The 26,924-nt window shown below is 32.7% G+C and overlaps 1 protein-coding gene across 2 annotated transcripts in view; it reads left to right on the top strand.

Annotated features, from left to right (window-relative positions):
* Positions 1 to 26,452, top strand: part of LOC140049406 (ras GTPase-activating protein 3-like) — a 53,296-nt gene extending 26,844 nt beyond the window's left edge. Inside the window, exons 16-25 of one of the 2 annotated variants that reach the window (XM_072094284.1) lie at positions 421 to 494; positions 2,235 to 2,344; positions 3,016 to 3,098; positions 6,798 to 6,868; positions 10,054 to 10,143; positions 12,028 to 12,078; positions 13,185 to 13,288; positions 15,894 to 15,935; positions 18,660 to 18,837; positions 22,308 to 26,452. In XM_072094284.1, the coding sequence (XP_071950385.1) occupies positions 421 to 494; positions 2,235 to 2,344; positions 3,016 to 3,098; positions 6,798 to 6,868; positions 10,054 to 10,143; positions 12,028 to 12,078; positions 13,185 to 13,288; positions 15,894 to 15,935; positions 18,660 to 18,837; positions 22,308 to 22,377 (873 nt within the window). In that variant the 3' untranslated portion in view covers positions 22,378 to 26,452. The remainder of the gene's footprint in view (positions 1 to 420; positions 495 to 2,234; positions 2,345 to 3,015; positions 3,099 to 6,797; positions 6,869 to 10,053; positions 10,144 to 12,027; positions 12,079 to 13,184; positions 13,289 to 15,893; positions 15,936 to 18,659; positions 18,838 to 22,307) is intronic. The other variant, XM_072094285.1, reaches the window with a different exon arrangement.
* Positions 26,453 to 26,924: the final 472 nt, after the last annotated feature.

Raw genomic sequence — 26,924 nt, 5'->3', positions numbered from 1 at the left:
CACAGTCAGCTCTTCCAATACCGCATACACTTGGGCTGGTCTGATATGTCTGGTTTGATAAAAAATATTTTTTAACCATTTGGACCTCAAGAAAAGGCTGGTTTACGGTTTTGAGATAGTTAAGCCTGTTTTCCAGTTGACGTTGAGTTGATGTGAGCTGTGTTAGATTTCGTTGAATTGACCGGATTCAACGATTTTACAGGATAAGGAGCAAAAATCAATGTTCAAAATCTACGTTCATTGAAGTTTAACCTAGTTCAACTTCAACATTACGATCGTTAAAAATGACCAATCAAATGGTAAACATAGTGACTTGACTGAAAAACAGGCTTTAACTGTATAATATATTATATAATTATGTATATAACTTGTAGCCAATATCAATTCACTGTACACACAGGTCAATTAGTTTATTTTTAGTTTCTAGATATTGTGTCATCTTCAAGTAATGCTAATGCAAAAGACCCAGAAGCACCTATAGTGTTGAAAGAAGGGTGAGTCCATTTAATTAAAAGTAAAAATATTTTGTGACTACTGCTAATTGCTGATGACATTCCTCTTTTTAAAATGTATAATATGGCAAAATACAAAGTATTATAAATAATACCAATGTAATGTGCCTTATTGTTGAAAAAGTAAACATGCCAGATATAAGATAAGATACATACTAACATTATAAAGCGCACCTATCCACAAGGTGCTCAAGGCGATATTTGTGAGCATTGCGGAATGAGAGACACTGATTATAAAAGTGTTTACAAATCAAATAATATTTGTCAAATAACCATTAAACCCTTGTCTACACTAGCAAACTGTATAGTTATGTATAGTTCATAATATTTAATACAAAAGAAACATTAAAAAATTACCTCATATTTATTTCTCAAGAATAACATTATCTTTTAAATAACCTTAAATTTATACAACTTAATTTCACAGAACTATTCTTAAATTAAATGTTACAGTACAGAAAGAACTGCTTCGTATCTATGCGTAGCCTACGCGTAGGTAGATCGTAGGTCATTGTTCTCTGAATGTAGCCTATGAAGTATTGTTATATTTATTTATGCATCGATCGTAGGGTTAGTTAACACTATTGTCATCACCTTTAGAGGCGCGGACAATGCAAACAAACAATGTATTGTTCGCCAATTAAAATCCTATCTAAAGCTAGAAGACATCAATTTTTGTATCCGTCCTACGCATTGGTTATCCTAATTTAGCCTGACATCCGCTGACAAGACGACATCCCTGTGGGCCTTCAGCTCACGCAGAGAGAGTTTTGGTGGCCTACACTATAAATGATTTAATACCTACCTTGGGTTAGTGAATTATAAAAACAATGACACCTAGGCTAGGACACCAACAAAATATATGTTATATATATATATGTTAAGATTTAACGTAGGCCTTTTAAATAATTATTATGAAAAAACATGTGAATCGTGAGGACAGTTTAGAGCAGCTAAGAGAATATTATATTACGTTTCATGTCATGTGACACAAAATCCAGATACATGATCTTAATTACTGTTTTGTAGCAACCCCTCGTACCGGATTAAAAAAAAACATGAGAGGTTGCGGTAAAACAGAGAGTGTCGCGTTTCATGCCATGTGACCAAAAAACTTGGTATGTATTAATTATGGTCTTCTGTCTGCAATCTTTTTGAGCGATCGACTGAACGTTCTGATACTATATTTAGAATTAATTTTTTACGATCTTTTTTGTCGGCATCGTTTCTGGATTGACTCGATGTTCGCTATATTATTTTTATTAGTTGGACTAGTTCATTGTGTTGGATCGTGTCTCTACGTTTACATCGTGGGAAATTTATATTTATATTTGCTGCTGAGTAGGTAAATGCGCACTAAGGAAACGATTAAGATTAAAAAATATTATATATTTCTTATTCATTTACAACTTCTTCCTCCGCCAGTCAAAATTAACGCATTAATTTTCACACCTTGTTACTTCACTAAGAACATCGTAAGGTTGTTTATTAAAGTTACGAACTCCTTACGAAGTTCAGAACGTAGCTCATTGAAAGTTGTTTATTAAGGTTACGAGGCCAAACAATGTAACCTACGAAGCTAACAACGTAGCCTACGTTCTATCTACGAAGCTACTTCGTAGATGAAGTTGCAGTATGTTCTTTCTGTACGGTATGTGAATATTTTTGTGGTTCCATTTACTTTAAAAAGAGGCAGTTTGTGTTCATTAATTGTCATTTTAGGTACATGATCAAGCGAGCACAGGGAAGAAAAAAATTGTTTGCAGTTAAGAATTTCAAGAAGCGATGGTTTCGTCTCACCAACCATGAGTTAACATACTCAAAAGGATCAGGTATTCTTTTGTTTCCTGTTTATTTGTGAAAACCTGAAATGGATTTTACCTAGGCACCTGGGTACAACATCTTAAAATGCTACTTAGTTGCAGAGAACAATTTCCTAAAAACTTGGTCAGTGTGAATTATACCACCTGATATTTATATTTGTTTTCAAGGTGCAGCTGTGTGTCACTCAAGTAGTTAGGGAATCATTTGAGTAATAGTTTATTTATGTATCTTAAAATTACTAAACTGATTTACATATAACTGGACACAAAATAGATGACTGGGTTTGTGTCTCTAGTTTAATGTGTTTATTATCTTCAAAATATGTCATATGAAAATACCTAAATTGAATAGAAATAATATTTTTAGATTTTTTAAATAGTGGGGAAAATGTACTTTTTTTTAAAAGGCTACTTTATTTCTATAAATTTACAACTATAATTATCATTTTATATTTGGTAACCTTCATATGAGTTTTTGAATATGTTTTATGTACTTTTTTGTACTGTACAATTTTTGAAGAGGTGGGAATTTGTCCAAAATCATGTACTGTATACCTGCAGATTTGTGGGAACTTGGGACCTCTGTCAAGTAGTATAAAGCTTGGGCTAAGTTAGACTAAAAGAATAACAAAAATGTTCAAAGGCGCACTAATTACACAGATGTATTCTCTCTTGACTAGATTGTTCAGCATTGTGTACAATAGCTGTTGATAAGATACTTGCTGTTGAGAAGGTTCAAGAAGACTCTTTCCATATGCAAAATGTAAGCTAATTTTAATGTGCAAGTTATAGTATAGCCCTGAACAAGATCGTTTCACAATGCCAGCCCACAAATTACAGAAAAAAGGTTGACTTACCTAAAATTCGCCAAGATCGGCAGTTCTAAAAATAGAAATTTCACCAATGGCCTCTTGCTAACCTAGGCCTTCCATGCCAACTTACAACAATATATTATAGGCCTAGCCTAGGCATATGTTATGCAAAAAGAATTAAGTAGCAAAATTAACTAACACTAAAATACAAGATAAATCATATCCTATCACAATTACTATGATAACTGCTGAACATCGTAGTTCTTCAGCTGTAACAGGATATTCCCCTACACAGGTCTTTGCAGTGAATCCGTGACAATTCAGCCCGAGACGATTTGGCCCACTTTTGGTGGGACGATTCGGCCCACTTTTGGGCCAAAACATCCCACTTTGTGGGCCGAAACATCTCACTTTAGAGCAAATTCATATTCATTTTTTTTTTATTTATCAAGTTTTTAAAGGTGTTTAACAATCCGTATTTGATTGATATTGATCATGTTGATTTATTATATAAAATAAATTACTAAAAAAACGTATTTTTATATTCAATTTATTACTTTGAAAATTTTGTTTATTTCGTGCATTCGCCAAGCGGCCAACAGAGGAAGTAACTTGTTTGTTACTGCTCACAAACTATTGTGTGTGCAATAGACAGCACTGCAAAACAGACAAGGCCTCTACTGTATACCGACCACCACTATTATTTACGCATGTAGATCGTAGGCTATTGTTCTTAACCTACTACTACGATGTATTGTTAATTATAATTATCAACGCGTCAATCGTAGGGTTAATAAACACTATATTGTCATCGCCTTTAGAAAATGCATGGACAATGCAAATTAACAATGTACTGTTCACTAATTAAAATTGGCGCCGTCCAAATATCCTACCTAGGCTAGTAGGAGACGACATCGTGGGCCGAATCGACATCGCAGTGGAGTCTAATTTCGGCGGCCTAAGCTTACGCTATTAAATTTATTTAATCCTACCTTGCTTAGCGAATTATAAATACGCCAACATAAACATAAAAAATATATGCAAAATCAATATTAATTTCAATGTTAAGATTTAACATAAGCCTAGGCCTATTCAATTATTATGACATGTCACTGTGTAAAGAAAATGGCCCTAGTATTCTGTAGCTTCCCCGACCAGAATTAATTTTGAGTGAAAAAAAACATGTGCTACTGTGTTTCTGACCTCAGCTCCAACCATGGTAGGGCTGAGGTCCTGTAGACACTAATGTATATTTTTATTTCCTTATTTTTAAGTTATAGTGCCATTTTCGGACCATGGTGGGCTGAGATCCTGGAGGCACTAATAAATATATTTTTATTTCATATTTGAAATGAAATTAAGTGCCATTTCCACCCATCGAGCAGTTCTATTTTTCAAAATTAACCATTTTTGCACCCGAAATATTAGGAATTATTAGTTATTACACACAAAACTAAAAATATAAATTTGGAACGACATGGGGATATAATTTTAGGCCCTATTTTGTGTCAGTTGGGGTTTTACAGACATTTTTTAGACATGCAACCGTTGGTGGCGCTATTTAGAGCCACATTTTGGAGATTTGGCATTATTTTTCCTAATCTGGCTACGGCATAATTTAAATTTTATCGCTGGCAACGCTGTAGGAGACATTGAAAGGGAAAATGATCAAATAGCACTCAATCTAGCCTAGTATGCAATGTAGCCTAGTTTCTACATCGGCAAAATAATGCTGCCCAATTTAAGGTTAGCAATTGCTGATTGCAGACGTGAAATTCATGGGTGCAATGCAAAGATTCAGTTCAAACACCTTTGTTTGTAAATGAAAAAATATACTGCTAGCAGAAAATCATGATTACATCTAAGACATACCCTTCAACGTTTCTACCTTCCTGTCGATCGTTGAGTTATATTGAGTTGCGTTGAATTGACAGGATTTTACAGAAAAAGCAGATAAAAATCAATGTTTAAAATCTGCAATTGTTAAAACTGACCAATCAAATGGTCCACAAATTATGTCATTGAAGTTTGTGAAAATTAGTATGCCATCCTATGACATGAATTAAATATGTTTAACCTTATGTTGTACCTATTTTGTATCATACAGCATATTACAGTATTTACAGAATACACTGTATATGCTATACAGTGTAGCATAAATGAAATTATGAGACCCATCTTTTAATCCAATTTTTAACACGATTACGTCATCAAAGTGACATATAAATATAACAATTTTAGAAGATAATTAATACAAATTTGAAGAATTTTAGGCACGTAAAAATGAGATGCACTCTCTTTTAAATGCGACAAACATTTAGGAAAGACATCAAAATTTGACTTTTTGAATTCAACTGGCCATATGATGATGTCATGACATCGGATAGACAAAATTTGTATATGAATTCATATCTACAATTCAACAGCTTCCATAATAAATTTTAATTGTGCGGGTCACTTTTCATTCCGAGGAGATATGACAGATTGAATTATACTTTATAAATGAATTTAAGCAAGTCACGTTCTAATTTTTTTATATGATGATGAAACAAGTAACAAAAATTCAAATTTTTGTAACGCATGTGAAAGAGAATTGATTGAGAAGGACATATGATCTCCTATTCCGATACCCCTCGCTGCTGGAAGGACATATGATCTCCTATCCCTATACCCCTTGCTGCTGGCACCACCAATGTTATAGTATATTGTTATAACAGTACAAATGTAAATGAACTGATTTATTAGACACAGTATTTCTATATGCATTAAACATAGGACTGCGTTGTCTATATTATAAAATATGGATATATCTCGATATAATTATCGATTTCTAATTAACAGCACTTAAAATAATGTGTATATTGTAGTTAAGATCTTTATATTAAAAGCATTGTAAAAACTGTTATAAAGTGGTAATTAGATCTACAGTATCATTTACAGTATGTTTTTTGTCCTTTTTTTGTCCTTTTTTGTCATTGGTGGCCATTTTATTTAAAACCTGGATTTTTCTAGACTTTTAGTATATCCATAAGCGCACTGTTCTCTATTAAATATGAACTACTAAAGCGAAAAATGTCCTATTTTTGAAATTTCGAGTGGTCAGAACATCCGGTAGATATAAATTTTACATGAATTGATATCTACAACTCATCAGCTTTCATAATAACATTTAAAAAATGGGGGTCATCAGCCATCTTGAGGAGCTGTAACTGATTAAAAATAGGTATATTTTTGCACAAATTTGCATTAAATTACCCATTTCTTAGCACATGATCCTTAAAGTTTGACATGCATGTAAGTTGTTTTGCAATAAAACTTCATCAAAATGAATGTAATCTACTATAGACGATATGAAAAACAAAAATCAATTGCAAAATGCCAAAAATTTAGAACATTTTGGAATTCTTAAAATGGCCTGAAATGTACGCGAAATTGATTGCGCATTTTTAAATGTTAAATATGTGTACTAGCGTAATTCTAGCATAGAACACTATTTTTATCATGTCAAAAGTTTCTCCATATTATAGTTTCATTGAAAAATAAAACAATAAAAATATATAATCAACCATAAAATTTCATAAAATTGTGTGTAATTTACAGCAAATATTATGAGCAACTTTGAAATTTACTAAATTCTTTTGTCTTTTTAGATGTTTCAAGTGATACAACCTGAGCGTGTGCTGTATGTTCAAGCAAACAATAGTGTTGATGAAAAACAATGGTACGTATTGTTTAGTTTACTGCTGTACTGCCACACCAATTGCAAAAGGATAACTAATAAATCCCTGTTGTTATGAAAACATGCATTGTATACACGGCTGTTCCAACATACTACAAAATGTTTCTTTTCAAGAAAAATGGAATTGATGTTTGAGTGTTTGCATTTCAGCAACAAATTATCGTAATGATGAGAAATTTTGTATGAGTATATAAATAATAATTATTATTACATACAAAATATTAAATAATTTAAACAATTTGGTAAAAAGTTATTACCACTTTTAACAGATACGTTGTTTTTTTGGAAATGCATAGAGTGATGAGGCAAAACAACGTAACCGCGATATTCTGTGGCAAAACAACGTGTGGTCATTCCATGGCAAAACAATGTAACTGTGATGAGTTTGTAGTAAAAACAATGATGGATTAAAACTCTTTTTGTACAGGGACGGATGCTATCACTAATGATGCTGCCTACGAACTGGGTTGGCTTAACAAAGCGTGCATTTGTAGACGACGCGAGCCTAGTCATTTGGATCTACTATTTAGGATATAGACTTCTTATATTATTATGTTATACCCTACCTACAAGGCCTACATACAAACCACATTAACAATTTCGCAAATAATAAATCGCCTGGTCTAGATGGATTGGATGTAAAACTTGAAATTAGCTGCATTCATTATATGTAATTCTCTCGCTTTTATATGTAACATTTCCTGCAGAGTGGAAAAACGCTAGAGTTGTGCCTAATTACAAAGAAGGTGATAAATCAGATTTAGCAAATGATAAACCAATATCGGTACTGCCAATTATCTCAAAGATCATTGAACGATCAGTACATGATCTGATCTTATCTTAAATAATATGAATGATGTAACTGCAGACATTTTCTTAGATCTGAAAAAGTATATTTGATACTATCAACCATGAACTGTTAATTCGTAAATTGAATCAATTATGAATTAGGGACGATGCTTTATGTTCCTTACCGTTGCAATAGATTGCAAGTTGTAAAGATTAAATCCTCTTTATCTGTACCCAAATCAATCAATGTTGGGGCCCCTCAACACTCTATACTTATTGGGCCTCTCCTCTTTATTATATATGTTAATTCACTACCAGATAGTTTAACTTGTAAATGTGCTATGTATGCCGATGATACTACACTTTTACTTTCTTCATCTGACTCTGTTAGCATCCAAAGTGATATTGATGTTAATGTAAATATTATTTCCAAATGGTTTGAATTTAACATACCTAACCCTTAACACTAAAAAGACTAAATTTATGGTCTTCGGAACAAAGTTTTGCCTAAACAATTTTCAAAATATTTATGTTAAATTTAATGGAGTGCACATTGAAAAGGATTATATTTAGGAATTCATTTTGACTCTCATATGTCCTGGGACAAACACATTGAGAAAGTTTCTTTAAAAAAGTCACAACGTATAGGCATAATTCGAAGAATTCGATATTGCCTACCTAACTCAACTCTTTGTCTACTTGTAAATGTAATCGTAATTCCTTGTTTTGACTAAAATTGTTGTTTCTGTTTGGTGTAATTGTAATAATGATAATATTAACTCACTTCAAATACTACTAAAATTTTGCTTGCTAGAATACGTTTATTTGCTGACATTACCACTCCGGTAAATGAATTAATGTTATCACTTAAATGGAAGAAACTTACAGACAAATGGGATGAGCAATTGTTGATGTTAGTTTTTAAATGTTTAAAAGATATTGCTCCTTCATATCTATCAACCCAGTTTCAATTTATGCACACCACTCATCATACCTTATTAACTCTAACATGGACAAATTTACAAGGTAAAAGGACCTTCCTCTATCGATTTCCTAAACTCTGGAATAATCTCCCAATTGATTTACGCCAAAATTACCAATTAATAATGAATTTAGAAGTATTTAAGAGCAATTTTAATATTACAAGTTTTTTTGACATATGTATATATTATGCTTTGTAGTTAAGTTACAAATCTGGACCTCATGGGAGACCAGTACTTATGTATTGAATGAGTTTTCCAGAATAAAGAAAGATATGAAATGAAATACTGGGGTACTAGGCTAGATTAGGTAGGTCTGTTAAAAATAATAGCCTAGCCTAGTTTCAAGCTTACCCGAATTTTTCCTAAATATAGTTAATTCTTAGAATAAATTTAAATATGTCTAATAGGCCTAGTATTGTTTAATATATCTTTTACTTTTAGATAAGATCATTGCTATGCATATCGTCATGTCATGCATCAGCGGTTTAGCTGCTTGTGAGAATTTGAAGCAAACATCTTATGCATTTCCGTGGTAGAACAACGTACAGTATCTGGTAGATACGTTGTTTTGCCTTGGAAAACACCAGAATTTTTTTTTTTTTGCCTAAAGATATGTGGTATCTCTAAAATGATCTCTGAAACCTGAAATTTTTAAAGGTTGTTTATAAATTTGTAATAATTCCCCAAATGTAAAAAATTGACAAAAATGACCACCGTACAGCACTCTCATTTTGTATTTTCTTTTTATTTATTTAATTTATTCATATATTTTTGGTATTTATAAAATGATACAAAAATCAGCAATACCTGAAAGTATTGTATTTAAAATAATTATATATATGGGCTGTACATAAAACAATTAGCAATTAGATTAGCAACATTTTTCTTTAAATGTGAAATGCTTAAAATGTCCTGAAACGTGTAGAAAGTTGATTAGAAATTGATTTTGAGCATTTTTAACTTTCAATGCGAGTGTACGCACGAAAATACCAATGTTCAAAATTTTGCTGATTATACAGGAAGATGACCCTTGACATGAAGCATCAGTGTGTGTGTCCAAGTTTCATTTGAAAAAGGCTGTTAGTTTTGAATTTATAGTAAATTTAAGAATTTCAGAAAATTGAGCGTAGTTATGCTACGCGACCATATTTTCATTAAACCAAAGTTCGTTGCACAACTACAAATATACGTGCATCTGCTGGCCAAGTTACAACATAAATGCTATCGCCGTTTTTAAGATCTGCATGACACAAAAATTTAGCAAAAAAATGAAATTTTTGACAATAACAATAGGCTATCGCTCTTCAGAGAGCGATGATAGCCTAATACAATAGATAATATTAAAAAAAATTTAAAAGACCACTATTCACTCACATTTACTATTGATATTTTTAGGGGTGATGTATTATCAAACATTTGTCGTAGCAACCATGATCGATTGATGACCTACCATCCTGCAGCATATATTAACGGAGAATGGATGTGGTAAGAAATGTATGCTTGTGACCCTACAAATTGGTTGACTTGAATCATAAAACCAAATGGTCCACTAATTACAGTGAAATGGCAGGGGCGCTGTTTACCGTGCCTAAAGAGCCAACAATATCGGCATGTGTTAGCTAACAATATCGGCATGAGTTAGCTAACAATATCGGCATGAGTTAGCTAACAATATCGGCATGAGTTAGCTAACAATATCGGCATGAGTTAGCTAACAATATCGGCATGAGTTAGCCAACAATATCGGCATGAATTAGCCAACAATATCGGCATGAGTTTGCTAACAATATCGGCATTAGTTAGCTAACAATATCGGCATGAGTTAGCTAACAATATCGGCATGAGTTAGCCAACAATATCGGCATGAGTTAGCTAACAATATCGGCATGAGTTAGCTAACAATATCGGCATGAGTTAGCTAACAATATCGGCATGAGTTAGCCAACAATATCGGCATGAGTTAGCTAACAATATCGGCATGAGTTAGCCAACAATATCGGCATGAGTTAGCCAACAATATCGGCATGAGTTAGCCAACAATATCGGCATGAGTTAGCCAACAATATCGGCATGAGTTAGCCAACAATATCGGCATGAGTTAGCCAACAATATCGGCATGAGTTAGCCAACAATATCGGCATGAGTTAGCCAACAATATCGGCATGAGTTAGCCAACAATATCGGCATGAGTTAGCCAACAATATCGGCATGAGTTAGCCAACAATATCGGCATGAGTTAGCCAACAATATCGGCATGAGTTAGCCAACAATATCGGCATGAGATAGCCAACAATATCGGCATGAGTTAGCCAACAATATCGGCATGAGTTAGCCAACAATATCGGCATGAGTTAGCCAACAATATCGGCATGAGTTAGTTAAACAATATCGACATGAGTTAGCTAAACAATATCGGCATGAGTTAGCTAACAATATCGGCATGAGTTAGCCAACAATATCGGCATGAGTTAGCCAACAATATCGGCATGAGTTAGCCAACAATATCGGCATGAGTTAGCCAACAATATCGGCATGAGTTAGCCAACAATATCGGCATGAGTTAGCTAACAATATCGGCATGAGTTAGCTAACAATATCGGCATGAGTTAGCTAAACAATATCGACATGAGTTAGCTAAACAATATCGGCATGAGTTAGCTAACAATATCGGCATGAGTTAGCTAACAATATCGGCATGAGTTAGCCAACAATATCGGCATGAGTTAGCCAACAATATCGGCATGAGTTAGCCAACAATATCGGCATGAGTTAGCCAACAATATCGGCATGAGTTAGCCAACAATATCGGCATGAGTTAGCCAACAATATCGGCATGAGTTAGCCAACAATATCGGCATGAGTTAGCCAACAATATCGGCATGAGTTAGCCAACAATATCGGCATGAGTTAGCTAACAATATCGGCATGAGTTAGCCAACAATATTGGCATGAGTTCGAGGCTAACTCGCTCCTAGTTCTGGTGGTGGGACAACTCTTCTTGAATCTGGACCATAAGCGTAGGTCCAAGTACAGAAAAGATATGCCCAGAATTAGTAAAATGTTGAAAAAAATTGCAACAACATTTTTTTCACCACAATGCATTTCTATATGAACATACTAAAAGTCTAGAAATATCCAGGTGGCACAAATACTTAGTTTCTATTATGTCCCTGGACTCTTAAATTAGTCCTGCGACCACTCCTGATACATATTTATGTCTATGTTTACATGACCTCCTCTAGAAGTATAATTTTGACCAAACAACAATCACCCCAAGGAATCATTAATTAATTATGCATGCAATATTTATATGATAACCTAGTTTTAATTCTTAGGATAATATAAATATATGAATTATTTTATTTTCAGTTGTAATAGCCAATCAGAATGTCAAGAAGGTTGCACACCAGCTAGTGGCAGGTATATCTGCAGTAATCAAATTGAAGTGAAATGTTTAATTTGTAATAATTATTTCCAAAATTCTAAGGGCTTTGTTCTCATTTTACACTCCAAAGAGTGGTATTCCTTGAAACATGTTTGCTAGTTGTTTATTTATTAATTAAAACTGGTTCCTCAATTGGTAGTACAGTAGTTGTGTAATTGGTAGTACAGTAGTTGTGTAATTGGTAGTACAGTAGTTGTGTAATTGGTAGTACAGTAGTTGTGTAATTGGTAGTACAGTAGTTGTGTAATTGGTAGTACAGTAGTTGTGTAATTGGTAGTACAGTAGTTGTGTAATTGGTAGTACAGTAGTTGTGTAATTGGTAGTACAGTAGTTGTGTAATTGGTAGTACAGTAGTTGTGTAATTGGTAGTACAGTAGTTGTGTAATTGGTAGTACAGTAGTTGTGTAATTGGTAGTACAGTAGTTGTGTAATTGGTAGTACAGTAGTTGTGTAATTGGTAGTACAGTAGTTGTGTAATTGGTAGTACAGTAGTTGTGTAATTGGTAGTACAGTAGTTGTGTAATTGGTAGTACAGTAGTTGTGTAATTGGTAGTACAGTAGTTGTGTAATTGGTAGTACAGTAGTTGTGTAATTGGTAGTACAGTAGTTGTGTAATTGGTAGTACAGTAGTTGTGTAATTGGTAGTACAGTAGTTGTGTAATTCTTTCATTCCTATAATAAAATTTGATAGAGTAGATTATGTACATAAGGTCATGTTATTATTTGATCAAATATAAAATAACTTCATTAGTACTTTGTAGTATGTTAGTTTAGTATTATTTATTCAGGCCCTGCAGACATCAGACATGTGTGTGCTGCTGTTGAATTTACTACCTTCATTAAAACTTCTGACCGTGATTGCATTGTGAACAATAAATTTAAAATCGCTTTGAGCAAAAGAATATAATTTATATAGATTTTATTAAGATCAGGGCTTTTTTTATAATTTTGTTTTAGAGGACCCACAAAAATACAGTATTACCCTATTTTTGTTTTAATTTGATGCAACCCTCATAAAACTACGTTTAGACAATAACACATAATGCTGTGATACATAAATGTATTGTCTTATCCATTTTAGTAAACAAATTTGTCTAACAAAAGCTGATGTGGATTCAGATCGTGAGATGGAGCGCATACACTCATTGTTTCTTGCAAACATTGATAAACTTGAAAAAATGAGAGGCAAGTATCCTACAGTTAAAATTTGTATGTATAATATAATATTTTAATCACTATTTTTGTGAACAAATTTTCTTGTTTGTTGAGAGTGATCAAAGCTGTTTTAAGACAGCATTTTGCAAACTTGTTTTTTTTTGCTTTGCTGGCTCCAAAAATGGTTCATTGCACAAATGGTTTGTATTGTTATGTCTAACAGTTGACAACTTGTCTTTGAATGAATGAAAAATTAATTACTATTTAAATTGAGAAAAATACAAACAGCATAGGTTATGTGGTAACTTTTCACATGCATGATACATCTCTGACCTGACCACAGACCACAAAACTCATGTGCTTAAAATGCATTGATATTAATTTTTGTATTATGTGACATCAAGGACTATGCTCAATCTGTAAAACAAAGGAAATGTGTTTGTATCCATTATTCTAATAAATTAATAAATATAGGGTTAAATTGAGCTAATAAAAAATATATATGCTTGAATATGTATCCAAAAACAACTATCTAATCTTTGGTTGTAATATTCATCAAGGTTAGTAATCTAGTCCAAGATCATTTAAAAAATTTAGAAATAGTTTTAGCTGGAACAAATAATTTTGTAAGAATACAATTGTTGATATAAGTTTGCGGTACACCACGTATGTTAGTTCTGAAGAAGAAGAACTGTTGACCTTGCTTTTCACACCTATCAGAACAATGCTCTCCTATAGCTTGTTTCCATTCACTATTGTTCATGAGACCCAATGCTCTGCTATAGCTAGTTTCCATTCACTATTGTTCATGAGACCCAATGCTCTGCTATAGCTAGTTTCAATCCCTCCCACTATGTGAACTTGCTATTGTTTGTGGCTTTCACACCAATCCCACCCTTTTCCACTTATATTCCAAGTTTCCTGGACTTTCTGCATTCTCACTCCTGAGGACGATCAAAGCATATTGATCGAAACGTCTAGAAACTCAACAGTTCTTTTCAGAACTAACATCTCTGGTGTACCACAAACTTATATCAACATATGATTTCGCCATGCAAACCTTCAAACAATATAAGAATACAATTAACGTTTTAGTACAGTCACATATGTAAGGAAAACTAGCTCCAGCTCGATATTTGTGCCAAAATAGATTTTTATGGGCTAACTTTGTTATTCTTGAGTTGCTGAATTAAAAAAAGTTGGGTTAATTTTTTACAACCACCCCTTCAGGCGCCATTTTTAATTAAAAAATGGCCGACTGGGGCAAAATGGAATACAAATAAGCGAGATGCGTTTTATTGAATGCGATGAGCTATGACAAATGAGACAAAAAACATTTTTTTTCATTCGAGTGGCCATATGATGGCGGCAGACAACTTGTCAAGCAACAAAGTTACATGAATTCATATCCACAACTCATTAGCTTTCAAAATAAAATGGTGGGTCAACAGTCTTTCTGAAGCGCTATAATAGATTTAAAATATACATATTTTTTCATAAATTTGCATTGAATTTGCAATTTTTAAGCGCATGTTTTTTTTAAATTTTAACGTGCACGTGTGTCATTATTCTGCAATTAAAATTCACAAAAATGAATAAAATCTATTACAGAAGGCATGAAGAACAAAAATAAATTTCAAAACGACCTTTCTATGCTATGTACAAGCTCTGTGCCCAAAAATATTGACAATTTTGAATTGAATAAAACAACATATTAACTTGTAGAAGAAATTTGAATACGTAAAATATAGATGTCACTCTTTTAAATGAAAATACAACTTCTATAATTGAACTGGCCATATGATGACGTCACAACATCTGATTGGCAAAATGTTCATATGAATTCGTGTCTACAATCCAATAGCTTCCAGAAAACATTTTTATAATGATTATCACTTTTCATTCTGACAAGCTATACAGATTGAAAAAAAGTGACCCACGTTATTAAAATATTTAGACATTATGACGTCATAGAAATTAAAATATTTTTAATTCCTAAGAAAGATAGTTGATTGACCTTAGACAATATTAAAATCTCTGGGGAGATAGAATACGGATAAACGAGATGCGCTTTTTTGAATGTGATGAGCAATAACGAAAAGACAAAAATCCTATATTTTACATTTGTGTGGCCATACAATGACATCACAACATCCAAGAGGTAAAGATTCTGCATGAATTAATATCTACAACATATCTACTTACATTAAGTTAAAAAATTATGTTAAAAGTTATGTTTACCCATTTTTAAAGATACGTGATGCACAAAAAATGGGGGAGAAAGACAGAAGAAAAATATAAAGAAAAAGAAACAGGACGCTAAATGCGGATAACTAATAATACAGAAAAAAAAGTTGATGATGATCTCATACAATCACAAGGAGTTATCCGCCAAGGTGCGGATAACTAAAAATTAGTTAAAAAAATCTATTTTGGCACAAATATCAAGCTGGAGGACATAAATCCTTACTATTTTAATAATAACAAAAAAGCGATAATATCATCAATAATTTGCAACACATTGTAGATGAACAAGGGTTATTATTACTACTTTAACATTTTGTATGAATTGTCTGTTTCTCTATTTCAATTGTATTGTTTTTCTGTATTATTTTATGCTATGCTGCTATTATAGATGACCTATCTTGGGAAATCTACCATAGTGAAGTCCACCACAGTGAGTTTATCATATGGTGACTGTTATGTGCTTTAAGACTGGTAGCACATTATTGTTTTACATTTGTTTGTTGACTGCATGTTGTGAGATGTCTTATCTAGAATTTTTCCTTCAAGTTCAATTTGCATATTTTTCTATCTGATACAAAAACATAAGAAAACTAAATGATGTGTGCATGTCATCAAACCAGCACAATACATTTACTTTCTCCTTAATATCAATTCTGTTGCATCCTGAATGATAAGGCTACATATAAATGGTGTCATCTTATTCAATCAATAAAGTAAGATTTTAAAAACTAAACAACATGTGAATGAACTAATAGAACTACTCTAGTTTTTTCTTTTATATTCCATATCTCTTTGTTGGTTCTTTGTTATTAGTTGTTTATTTTTTATTGTGTTTGTGAATCTCACATTCTGTAGTTTGTGTCGTAATAACAAGCTATGAGTAGTAGTAGTAGACATAGTTTCACGTCATTCTGTATTCAGTTTGAGTAATTTATTTATTTCATATCTCATGTAAATTAAATCTATTGAATGTGCCTGTAAATAAAAACAATTATTCCGTGCAGGTAGTAGTGGATTATTGCATTAATCGTTTGCACAACTGACTAAACTTAGGGAAGAAGTTGGTAATATATTGATATTTTGATTCAAACTACCTAGAAAAACTCACTGGGATTTAATACTGGAATATTTTGTTTGGTGGGATTTGAAAAGTCAAAAAACTTTGTAAGTTCACCTGGGTTTGAACACCTGAATGCACTCCATTTCTCCACAAACGTAACAGGGACGCAATGTGAAAGCTACAAACGTTAGTACTTAGGGTCAGAAGATTACTCTCTGCTAAACATTCATCTATTTAATCATCCATAGCAAAGTATTGTAAGCTTTTTTTTTATTGCAAAACGCTGTTGTTGCAGGATTGATTTGAATGGAATTTATAGATCGGACTTCAATAGAACGGGGTGTGTGCACTGCAGGGAACTTTGCTGTGTACAAGGGAAAAATTAATAATAATTTAACAACAGACATTTACAAGATAAAATAAAAAGAAATCAATATATATGCATCGATTGATTAATTAATAGTATAAAATATATCCAAATATTGAAGTATAAGGCACAATAATATATAATGTAAAAATATATATAGAAAATCCAAAAATCAGTTTCTGGTTATTATTTATTGGTGACCAACACATTTTTTTTAAATGTATGTTTTTAATTGATTTTAAAATGACCAATGAATGATCAGGAAAATTAAGAGAAAAAAGGTTGATTCCATCATCATTAATTGCATATTAAATTTGTAAAAATTAATTTTGAAAATCAAACAAACTATGACTTTTTTGGACCGAAATAACAAACTTAACATTAACCTCCTTCTTTAAAATGTTCATAATATATTAAAGTTAAAAGTATATACTTTGACAGTGACATTTAAACATTTTTTCAAAATGTCATAGTAAAAAATTATGATTCATTGCCGTATGTAATAATCTATCTGCACCAAAGTGGTTACTGTATAGTAAATACTCTGGGAGTGGAGCTGTGGCTTGGTGGTTATGATGCTTGGCTACCAATCTAAGGGTCCTGGGTTCAAGTCCTGTCATATGTCAGGGTTTTTTTCTCATGACAATTTACAACTCCACTCCCAAAGACTTAATAATAAGTCTTTGTCTATGTAGAGCATCTTGTGTATATGTTTGTCTTATATGTTCTAGTGCAGTATATGGAGAGCCATCTCGATAGTGCTTTGCACTCATGGCAATCCTCAGGGTGCTGCACCGCTGTGTTGTCATGTATGTTTGCCTGAAAATTAAATAAAATAAAATAAAAATAAATACTTTGACAGTGACATTTAAACATTTTTTCAAAATGGCATAGTAAAAAATTATGATTCATTGCCGTATGTAATAATCTATCTGCACCAAAGTGGTTACTGTATAGTAAATACTCAGAGGAATTGTTCATCAACTTTTAGTTGTGTATGGCTCAGTGGTCTGTGCTCTCGTCTTTAGCATTCAAGGTGCCGAGATCGAGTCTCACCTTGAAATAAGATTTTATTTTATTTTCAGTATTGTTTATTACATTGTATTTCTTAGTGTATAGATTATGCACATGATTAAAATGAAACCTAGAGAAAAAGTAACTTATGTCTTTATTATTACGTAACAAATGTGGTTTGTGACATTATATGCAGGGGGATCTTTGATCGGATTGTGATACCGGCTTTGGTATTTGCGTTATATATTCGTATATTATAAATAATTAAAGATTCTGACAAAATCTATCAATCAACATATCTTTTAAAAATCAATTATTTTTATTTAAATCGATGCATATAACCTATTATTTGTCATTCTGACGAATTAAATCTAGTTACCTTTTAGCGCTGTATTAATTTAATTGACATTTAAACTTTTGTTGCAAATAATTGGTTATCCTCAACTTTTGTTGCGGATAACCCTTGTGATTGTCAGTATTTTTTTTTTTATCTCTTTGTCATTCTTTCTTTCCATGAATTTTGTTGCATGTGTATCTTTAATTCTTGTAAACAATTCCTTGTCGGAAGATAGACCTGTAGCTGTGCAAAATAGGTTTGTCGTGTGGATAACTAACTCGAGTTCAAATCTAGTATGTTAATAACTGTTCTCATATATTTTTGATGGAGTGGTAGAGCAATATAGAATTTATTAACATGTTTATTTTTTATTTAGATTCCTGTGTAATAGATTCTGTATATCAAGGTCCAGGCTTTGAACCTCATATTCACATTGAAGATCATAAGTCCTGTTACAAGACTGTACAATCTATCATGGATGAAGTCATTACTCTAGAACAGCATCACAAGAAATATGTGGAAAGGGTTCAACGTGAAACACAATATGGCAGCGAGTATGTATCAGGATTTATTATTTCAGGATGTTTTTTTTTCTAGAAAAACAGGCTAAATTTGTACTATGAATATTAATTTTCTTTCTCAACAGCGGAATCCCCCCTTCCCCCAAACCCCAATTAACAGAATTGATAAAAATTCCATCAAAACAATTTACATAAAATATTTTAAACATTAAACAATATCACAGATTAGATTCAGTTTAAAACAATCAGTGAATAAAAATGCCATTTGCAAGAATTAAAAAAAAAATTAATATAATTAATACATTAGGCGTGCCCACAGATGGTTCTCAAATACACAGTCATTTCAGCATAAAAAAAAATGGCGATTTCAAATGTACGTAGCGCAGGACTATAATACATGTCGTTTACAGAGACGAATAAATAGACACGATAATTTATGTCGTTAAATACTACTGGGAATTACTTCATACTTGTCACACAAAATGATTCCAAATTTTGTATTATAAACAAACCCAATTTGTGTTTTGTATGTAACATTAGGGTTGAAAGATAGGGAAGAGGATGAGTACAAAGGGGAACAATTTTTACATATATTCTTTATCCAGTAACGAAATATTTTGTTCATGTTGTTGTTTAGGCCTATAAATAATAATTATACCACTAATTACAGTAAAGCATTTGCAATTTAATACTTTGTATATCTATTGTACTCACACTTACAGTAAGAAATTTTTCATTCAAATAGTGACCAAAAATGCTTAATACGTATTAACTGTATTGTCAAAGTATTGCAATACTATATTTCAAAGGTTTTAAGTTCATCCCTGTTGAACCCACAAATGTAAAAACGCCCACAAATGTGAAAACAACCACAAATGTGAAAACGCATCACCCACAAATGTGAAAACAACCACAAATGTGAAAACGCATCACCCACAAATGTGAAAACAACCACAAATGTGAAAACGCATCAACCACAAATGTAATAAACAGCGCCCACAAATGTGAAAACGATCATCGCCCACAAATGTGATAACGCCCACAAATGTAAAAAAAAATGAGAATTTTTCGGCCACAAATGTAAAAAAAAAATCAGATCAAATTTAATGCTAGACTCAAACAATTTTGATCGAGGTACTACATTATATCATGATTGTATTGAGTTGTTTCAATAATTGTTTGTTCACGATACGTCTGTTAGGGTCGTGGTTAACGCGTTGGATTATTATAATTTGCTGCTCATGCGCGCGATATTTGCACGTTAACTCGTTTGTTTAATGAACGTAATAGTTCAAGACAATATTTGTTATTTGCTGCGCGCGTATAGGACGTATAGTTATAAATCGATGTTCGATGTTTTTTTGCGCGTGCACACGATACTAAAAGGTCAAGGTTAAATTGCTACTTGTATGTAGTGTGTGGTTATTAACTCGTTGGCTTAATACTGTTATGTACGTATAGTTCAAGTCGATGCTCGATTCGATGTTTTTGTGCGCGTACACGATACCACAAGGTCAAGTTCATAATATACTATTGCTACTTGTGGAGTTAATTCGTTGGCTTATTGTTATGTTCGTGTAGTTCCAAGTCGATGTTCGATTCGATGTTTTTTGTTCGCGTGCACGATACTACAAAGGTCATGACTTGTATACCATTGCTACTTGTGGTGTGTGGTTGTTAACGTATAGTTTCAAGTCGAAGTTCGATGTTTTGCGGGCGTGCACGATACTACAAGGTCAATAACTGCACGATACTACACGGTCAATAACTGAACGACGAGTATAGCATTGATCTTGTAGTATCGTGTACACCGAGCATCGACTTGGAGCTATAATACGTACATAATACTAATATAGTAAACCCAACTGCACTTCAAGCAGCAATGATATATGACCTTGTAGTATCGTGCACGCGCACAAAAAACATCGAATCGACCATCGACTTGGAATTATACGTACATAACAATAAGCCAACGAGTTAACACTTACAAGTAGCAATAGTATATATGACCTTGACCTTGTGGTATCGTGTACGCGCCCAAAAACATCGAATCGAGCATCGACTTGGAACTATACGTTCATAACAGAAAGCCAACGAGTTAATAACCACACACTACATACAAGTAGCAAGTTAACCTTGACCTTGTTGTATCGTGTGAGCGCGCAAAAAAAATAACGAACATCGACTTATAACTATACGTACATAATAGTAAGCCAACAACCACACACTAGAAGCAACAATGATATAACATGGCCTTGACCTTGAAGTATGGTGCACGCGCGCAGCAAATAACAAATATTTTCTTGAACTATTACGTTCATTAAACAAACGAGTTAACGTGCAAATATCGCGCGCATGAGCAGCAAATGATAATAATCCAACGTGTTAACGACGACCCTTACAGACGTATCGTGAACAAACAACTCAATACAATCATGATATAATGTTTGTCTGAATCTAGCATTAAATTTGATCTGATTTTTTTTACATTTGTGGGCGAAAAAGTCTCTCTTTTCTTTACATTTGTGGGCGTTATCACATTTGTGGGCGATGATCGTTTTCACATTTGTGGGCGCTGTTTTCACATTTGTGGTTGATGCGTTTTCACATTTGTGGTTGTTTTCACATTTGTGGGTGATGCGTTTTCACATTTGTGGTTGTTTTCACATTTGTGGGTGATGCGTTTTCACATTTGTGGTTGTTTTCACATTTGTGGGCGTTTTCACATTTGTGGGTTCAACAATCCCCCAAGGGCCCATAAATTTACCTACTTGTTTTTAAATTGTGAGCTCCTGTAACATTGATGCTTTTGTTAAAGACGCCTTCCCTGCAAATTTGGAAGTTTTTTGAAAAATAATACATATATATCACTTTAAAAACATTAAACCATGCCATTCCTTGTCTTAAATGTACGTTTTATGGTAAATTATGATAAAAAGTGAGAAACAATGCACTACCTAAGTAGCTCGCGGGGATCGACCTCTCATGGACTGTCTTAGGCCTAGCCTAGCTAGGCTTAGTTTTGTAGGCCTAGCTGGTAAACATCGGTAACGTACGAACATCATACGCTAGCTATATACCTAGCCTGAGGTTGTATAGTTGCTGCATTAATTGTCTTTCTATTTTTGCCAGACTCCATTGATACAAATTGGGGAAAACCCGGTATTTTCGCTGAAAAGTTAGGAGTCTTCAATTTATTTTGGCCTCACGATCGATCGAAAAGTGGGCGAATTACAGGTGAAAAACAAAAATATCAATCCGCGCGCAATGCATTTTGGGATTTATAGCGGGCCGCTATAATTATTAGAATCGACTTATTTTTCACATTTTTAACCGTTTAAAGACAAAAAAAGTTATCGCAATAGGACCATATAGTATTATTTTTACATTAAATATAGTTTGTGATCTTAAATTAGATCTAAAAAACGTAAGGAAGGGGGCTTTAACTAATTCTGTATCCACAGTGCCTATATTTTCTTACTGTACATTTTACATTTGTATAGACATTCTCCTATTGGTGATGACAACTACATGTTTGGAGGTCAATATGGTGAGCTACTAACTGACAGGTGAATGTCATTGTCATCTTTCCTGAAAAACAACTACTGTATCAAGTCATTTTCTAAACATATATTTTAAGCTGTAGCAGGAAACTTGAAGTTCATTAGTGAGCTTTTTGTTTTACTTACATTAAACTAAGTATATTCTTTGAATAGAATAATCATATACATGTGTTAAAAGTTAGCAAGTTACCTGCTGACTTTACCATCTCAGTACTAATTGCACACACACAATCCGCATACACTATATTAACCAATTAAAATGTTTTTGTTTTAGCAAACAGTCTGATCTGTACATTACATATGACAATGTAATAATTCATGCTATAAACTCTAGTATGTGTTTCATTTAGAATAATTGTGCAAATTGAGATAACTGTAGTAAGTGCCATGATTATTTAATAGAGGTGTGTTTTGGAAACATTTTTATCTGTTACAGGTATCAGGTATTCAGTACATGGTTATGTAATGAACTGTATTTCCTTAATTAGTTACTTGAATAATATCAGTTTTAAAAAATTGCATTGGTTTGTAATTAAGCTTTACAAAATATAATATAGTATATTAAGTATTCTATTATAGTTATGATTAATTTATGTGTCAACTTAATCTTTTCATTATTTCTGAACATTATGATATTTGAATTGACTTTGTTCACTTCTTGCATCATTGTTATATGGCAATCTGGCTTCTGTTATATTTTTCCTGAAATGAGTTATCTGTCTGACTTCTGGCCTGAAAGTAACAAAACCGAATTGTAAATTCTAACAAAATAGTAACTGTCAAAAAGAAGAATTAATTATCATTAACATGTGACTGTACATCAATCTTACACAAAAGGTACATTAGCTCACTTAGAGTGTTCAAGTTAGTGTGATCTTAAATAATGTTACCAAGCCTAATATTAATATACTATAATTAATATAAAGCAATGTTAATGTTAATGTGAATTCACAGGTTTACCCAAACAAATTAATATCTTTGGAACCAGTAATATTTTTTGCATTTAATTTAAATTCAAAAGTATTTGTTGTGTTATAGCAAAGTATTTTTGTACATAGATGCTGTACATAAAAGCATATTTTTATATAAATGCTTCCATATATTTTCTTTTTCAAATACATAATCAAATACTGTAAGTGTATTGCTATTGCTGTAATTTATTTTTAATTTATAATTTGAAAAAAGAATTTTTGGAGAATATGCCATTTTAAAGTTGCATAATAGTTATTAACCTGGATGAGATCAAACACGTTTTTTTACCTGAAAAAACTGTAATTTTCTTTAAAGAAAAAATATTTTAAAATTGGTTTTGGTTGAATTTAACCATTTATTTTGTCATTGTATAAGTGGAAAGATTTCAATTCAAGTCGGCCCTAAAACGTCTCGGGCCATAAGTCAACTTGACCACAAGTCAACTCGGTCTCACAGCAACTTGGCCAAAAACTAATCGGTCAACCATTAAAGTATGGAACGCAAAAGATGTATGTGTAGGTATGCATGATGTATTAAAATTGGAAAACCCAACACATAATATAAACAGAAAAAATAGAAAAACCAATGCAAAATTCCAAAAATGATTGATTATGTTTATTTTCTACTGCTAGCATAAATGTAATTAAAGGTTTCTGTTTATATATTTTGTTCTCTCTTTTGTTATTTTTAAATTAGTAATGTATTAAGTAGGGGAGTGTAGTTAGCTAGTAATATGGGTTGCTGTACGCGGTAACAATGAAGGAGGATATGGCCTGAGCCAGATAGTCTAGACTATTTTACGCCACTAGTGAGTAGGTATCTAGAATCATATAGAAAGCTTCTTCTTCGTTCAAATACAGTAAACAACTATATTTTAATCTGCTTCTTTGTTATCAGGAACAATAATTATTTTATGTTCTGTACCGGCCGCACCCCATCATCCCTGAAAACATTTTGTAAACCATGAGGGCGAGCAAAAACATTCCTTTCATTTACTTTAACGGCACGCGAAGAAGTTTTGAAAGTTATACATTTTATAAAAATGTTTCTTTTTTCATCAGTTTGATAATTGTGATATTGTAGTTTTATTTCTTTCATACGGCCTCGTGGAAGAAGACATTTTGTTGTGAACGAGCCTCCGTTTTAAAATAAAGATTTTATATTATTATAAAGAGTTTTTATTATATCCAGTCAGGTTCTTGTACTCCAACGCAATCCGGATGAATATCGCACGACAATTTAGTGCACATATCATATTCGCCGTTCCCCTTCCTTTACAATCACAATACCACTGGCACTGGGAAAAGAAGATAGTCTACACTATCTTTGCACTGGGATGGGGTACATTGTAATTTCGGATTCACCGCTAAGAAGCCTTTTGTTTATTTTGTAACATTGTGGGCGGTCCACACTCTCTGTCGTCAAGAGCCATGGAACCTATATACAGTATTATATATTACTATTAATTAATAATCCATGGTTGAATCATGGAGGTATACAATAATAACCCTATGGTTGAATCACGCATAGATTTCCTCAGTAAAATGTATGCATTAGGCGACAACATAAACCAACGTAGCACCTTGACAGCTTTTCGATCAAATGCTACGTACGGTTTTCGCTGACAGAGGATATTTGTTTTAAACGCTCAATTATTCTCGAATCACAATTATAGGCCTACAATCGTTCTTTTATGGCCAAATGGTGACGTCTTCGATTTACTAAAATACCTGCACGTATTGATAGGTAATGAGATAATTTTTTATGAGTATTTTTTATTTATTCATTTTGTTTTTAAAGCGTGGATAGTCATTATAATAATATTGCGTTCCATGTTTTATTTGGGCCGAGTTGACCGATTAGTTTTTGGTCGAGTTGGTGTGACGCCGAGTTGACTTGAGGTGGTTGGGGTCGACTTGACTTGACCGCGGTTACCAGTAAACTTCTCTAATGGAAAAGTTTCACAAAAACATGGTTTTGACCTATTCATCAGTATAGATATAATATGAGGCCATAAGTTCATGTATCAAATGGGTCACAATGTGTCATTTGACAAATCACCTAAATGTCACTGTATGCCCTTATTTAGTTAACCATCATAGTCTAAAGTATTTTCGATTTTGGAGAATTTTGATTAGAAAAAGATAAATTATGTACTCCAGACCTATAGGCCTACACAAAAAAAATGTAGTGCGGCTCAACTGTAAAAAAAAAACCAAATCAACCAGTAGAGGTATCTGCTAGATTAAATGGCACTGCAGAGGAGGAAACATTTCAGAATTTGTATGGCTGCAAAGTTTAAACATGGACATTAGCCATATAAAGAAGGCGTGGCATTTTTTTGGAGGACTCATCTTTAACATTAATATTAAAAAAAAAAATAATAATAATAAAATCTGTTAGGTTACCAATGAATAAAAGGAGTGAAAACAGGCAAAAGCCCAAACAGACAGGAAAATATATCATCAGATATATAGTTTAAAATTGGGGCTTGGTTGGTCTGTTGAGCATCCGAGCAATTTTGAATGAATTTTACCTGTCATGGCATTGCCATGGCCTCATACCCATACTGATGAAATGGTATGATTCTGTCCATCAAGACATTTTTCGGGGCTATTTGGATCAATGTAAAATTACTTCTCATTAAAATGTAGTGATTAAGGTCTAAGGTAAAACACCACGTTAATCGCATTTAGTATACCAGAGTGAAAAAAAGAAACCTGGGTTTTTGAAGTATTTTGACACCAAATTGCCTTATGTATTCCTATCGATCAGCAGGATTTAGCTAGCAGTAACTCGTTCTCCGCCGCCACATGGTATTTTCTGCCTTAATATGTGGTTATACTTTGCATGTATAATAAAAGCGCACTCTGATCAAAGTACTTTGACCAATTATCAAAATAAAAACAAATTGTATCAAGAATAAAATTCTGAACTATTTTATGACCATTGATTTTGTTATACAGTGTCCCTTCACTTTTTAAAAATATCTGTAAGCTTAAAAATGAAAGCAATACTGGATATGGAACTTTAGACTTTACTTTTTACTGTTCAGACTTTACGAAAATAAAAGACGCTAAACAAAAATTGTGCTGTTTAAATTATATATATTATTTTGAATGTTTTTATTTGGTGTATTCATTATTTGATACATACAATAAAAAAGTGGACACATATCGAATGAAAAAACATTGTTAAGTTGTTCAACAACGTATTTGGAATCGTTTGTTTGTGTGTGTTTTTTTTCCATTTGCATTTTTTTTTATATTTCAATGGTTTTATTATTTTGAAACCATTGCGTGAGGTTTGGTATCTTTTTTGTTACTTTTGTAATTACATTGTGGTTTACATGTTTTGCTTTAAGCGGAGATTAGGGGTGTCTAGAAAACTCAGATCTAGAAAACTCAGATCTCAGATATATCTGAATTTCTAGATCTAGAAAACTCAGATATCTGAGTTTTCTAGATCTATAAAACTCAGATATATCTGAGATCTGAGTTTTCTAGGTCTGAGTTTTCTAGACACCCGGAGATTAGCCTATTATTTACACATATCGCGGATTCGAACTCGAACCTACTAAGCATT

The sequence above is a fragment of the Antedon mediterranea genome, chromosome 5 (genome assembly GCF_964355755.1).
Source record: "Antedon mediterranea chromosome 5, ecAntMedi1.1, whole genome shotgun sequence".
In the NCBI taxonomy this organism is placed as follows: Eukaryota; Metazoa; Echinodermata; class Crinoidea; order Comatulida; family Antedonidae; genus Antedon; species Antedon mediterranea.
Note: the sequence above shows the minus strand (reverse complement) of the source record. Positions and strands in the feature narration are given on the sequence as shown.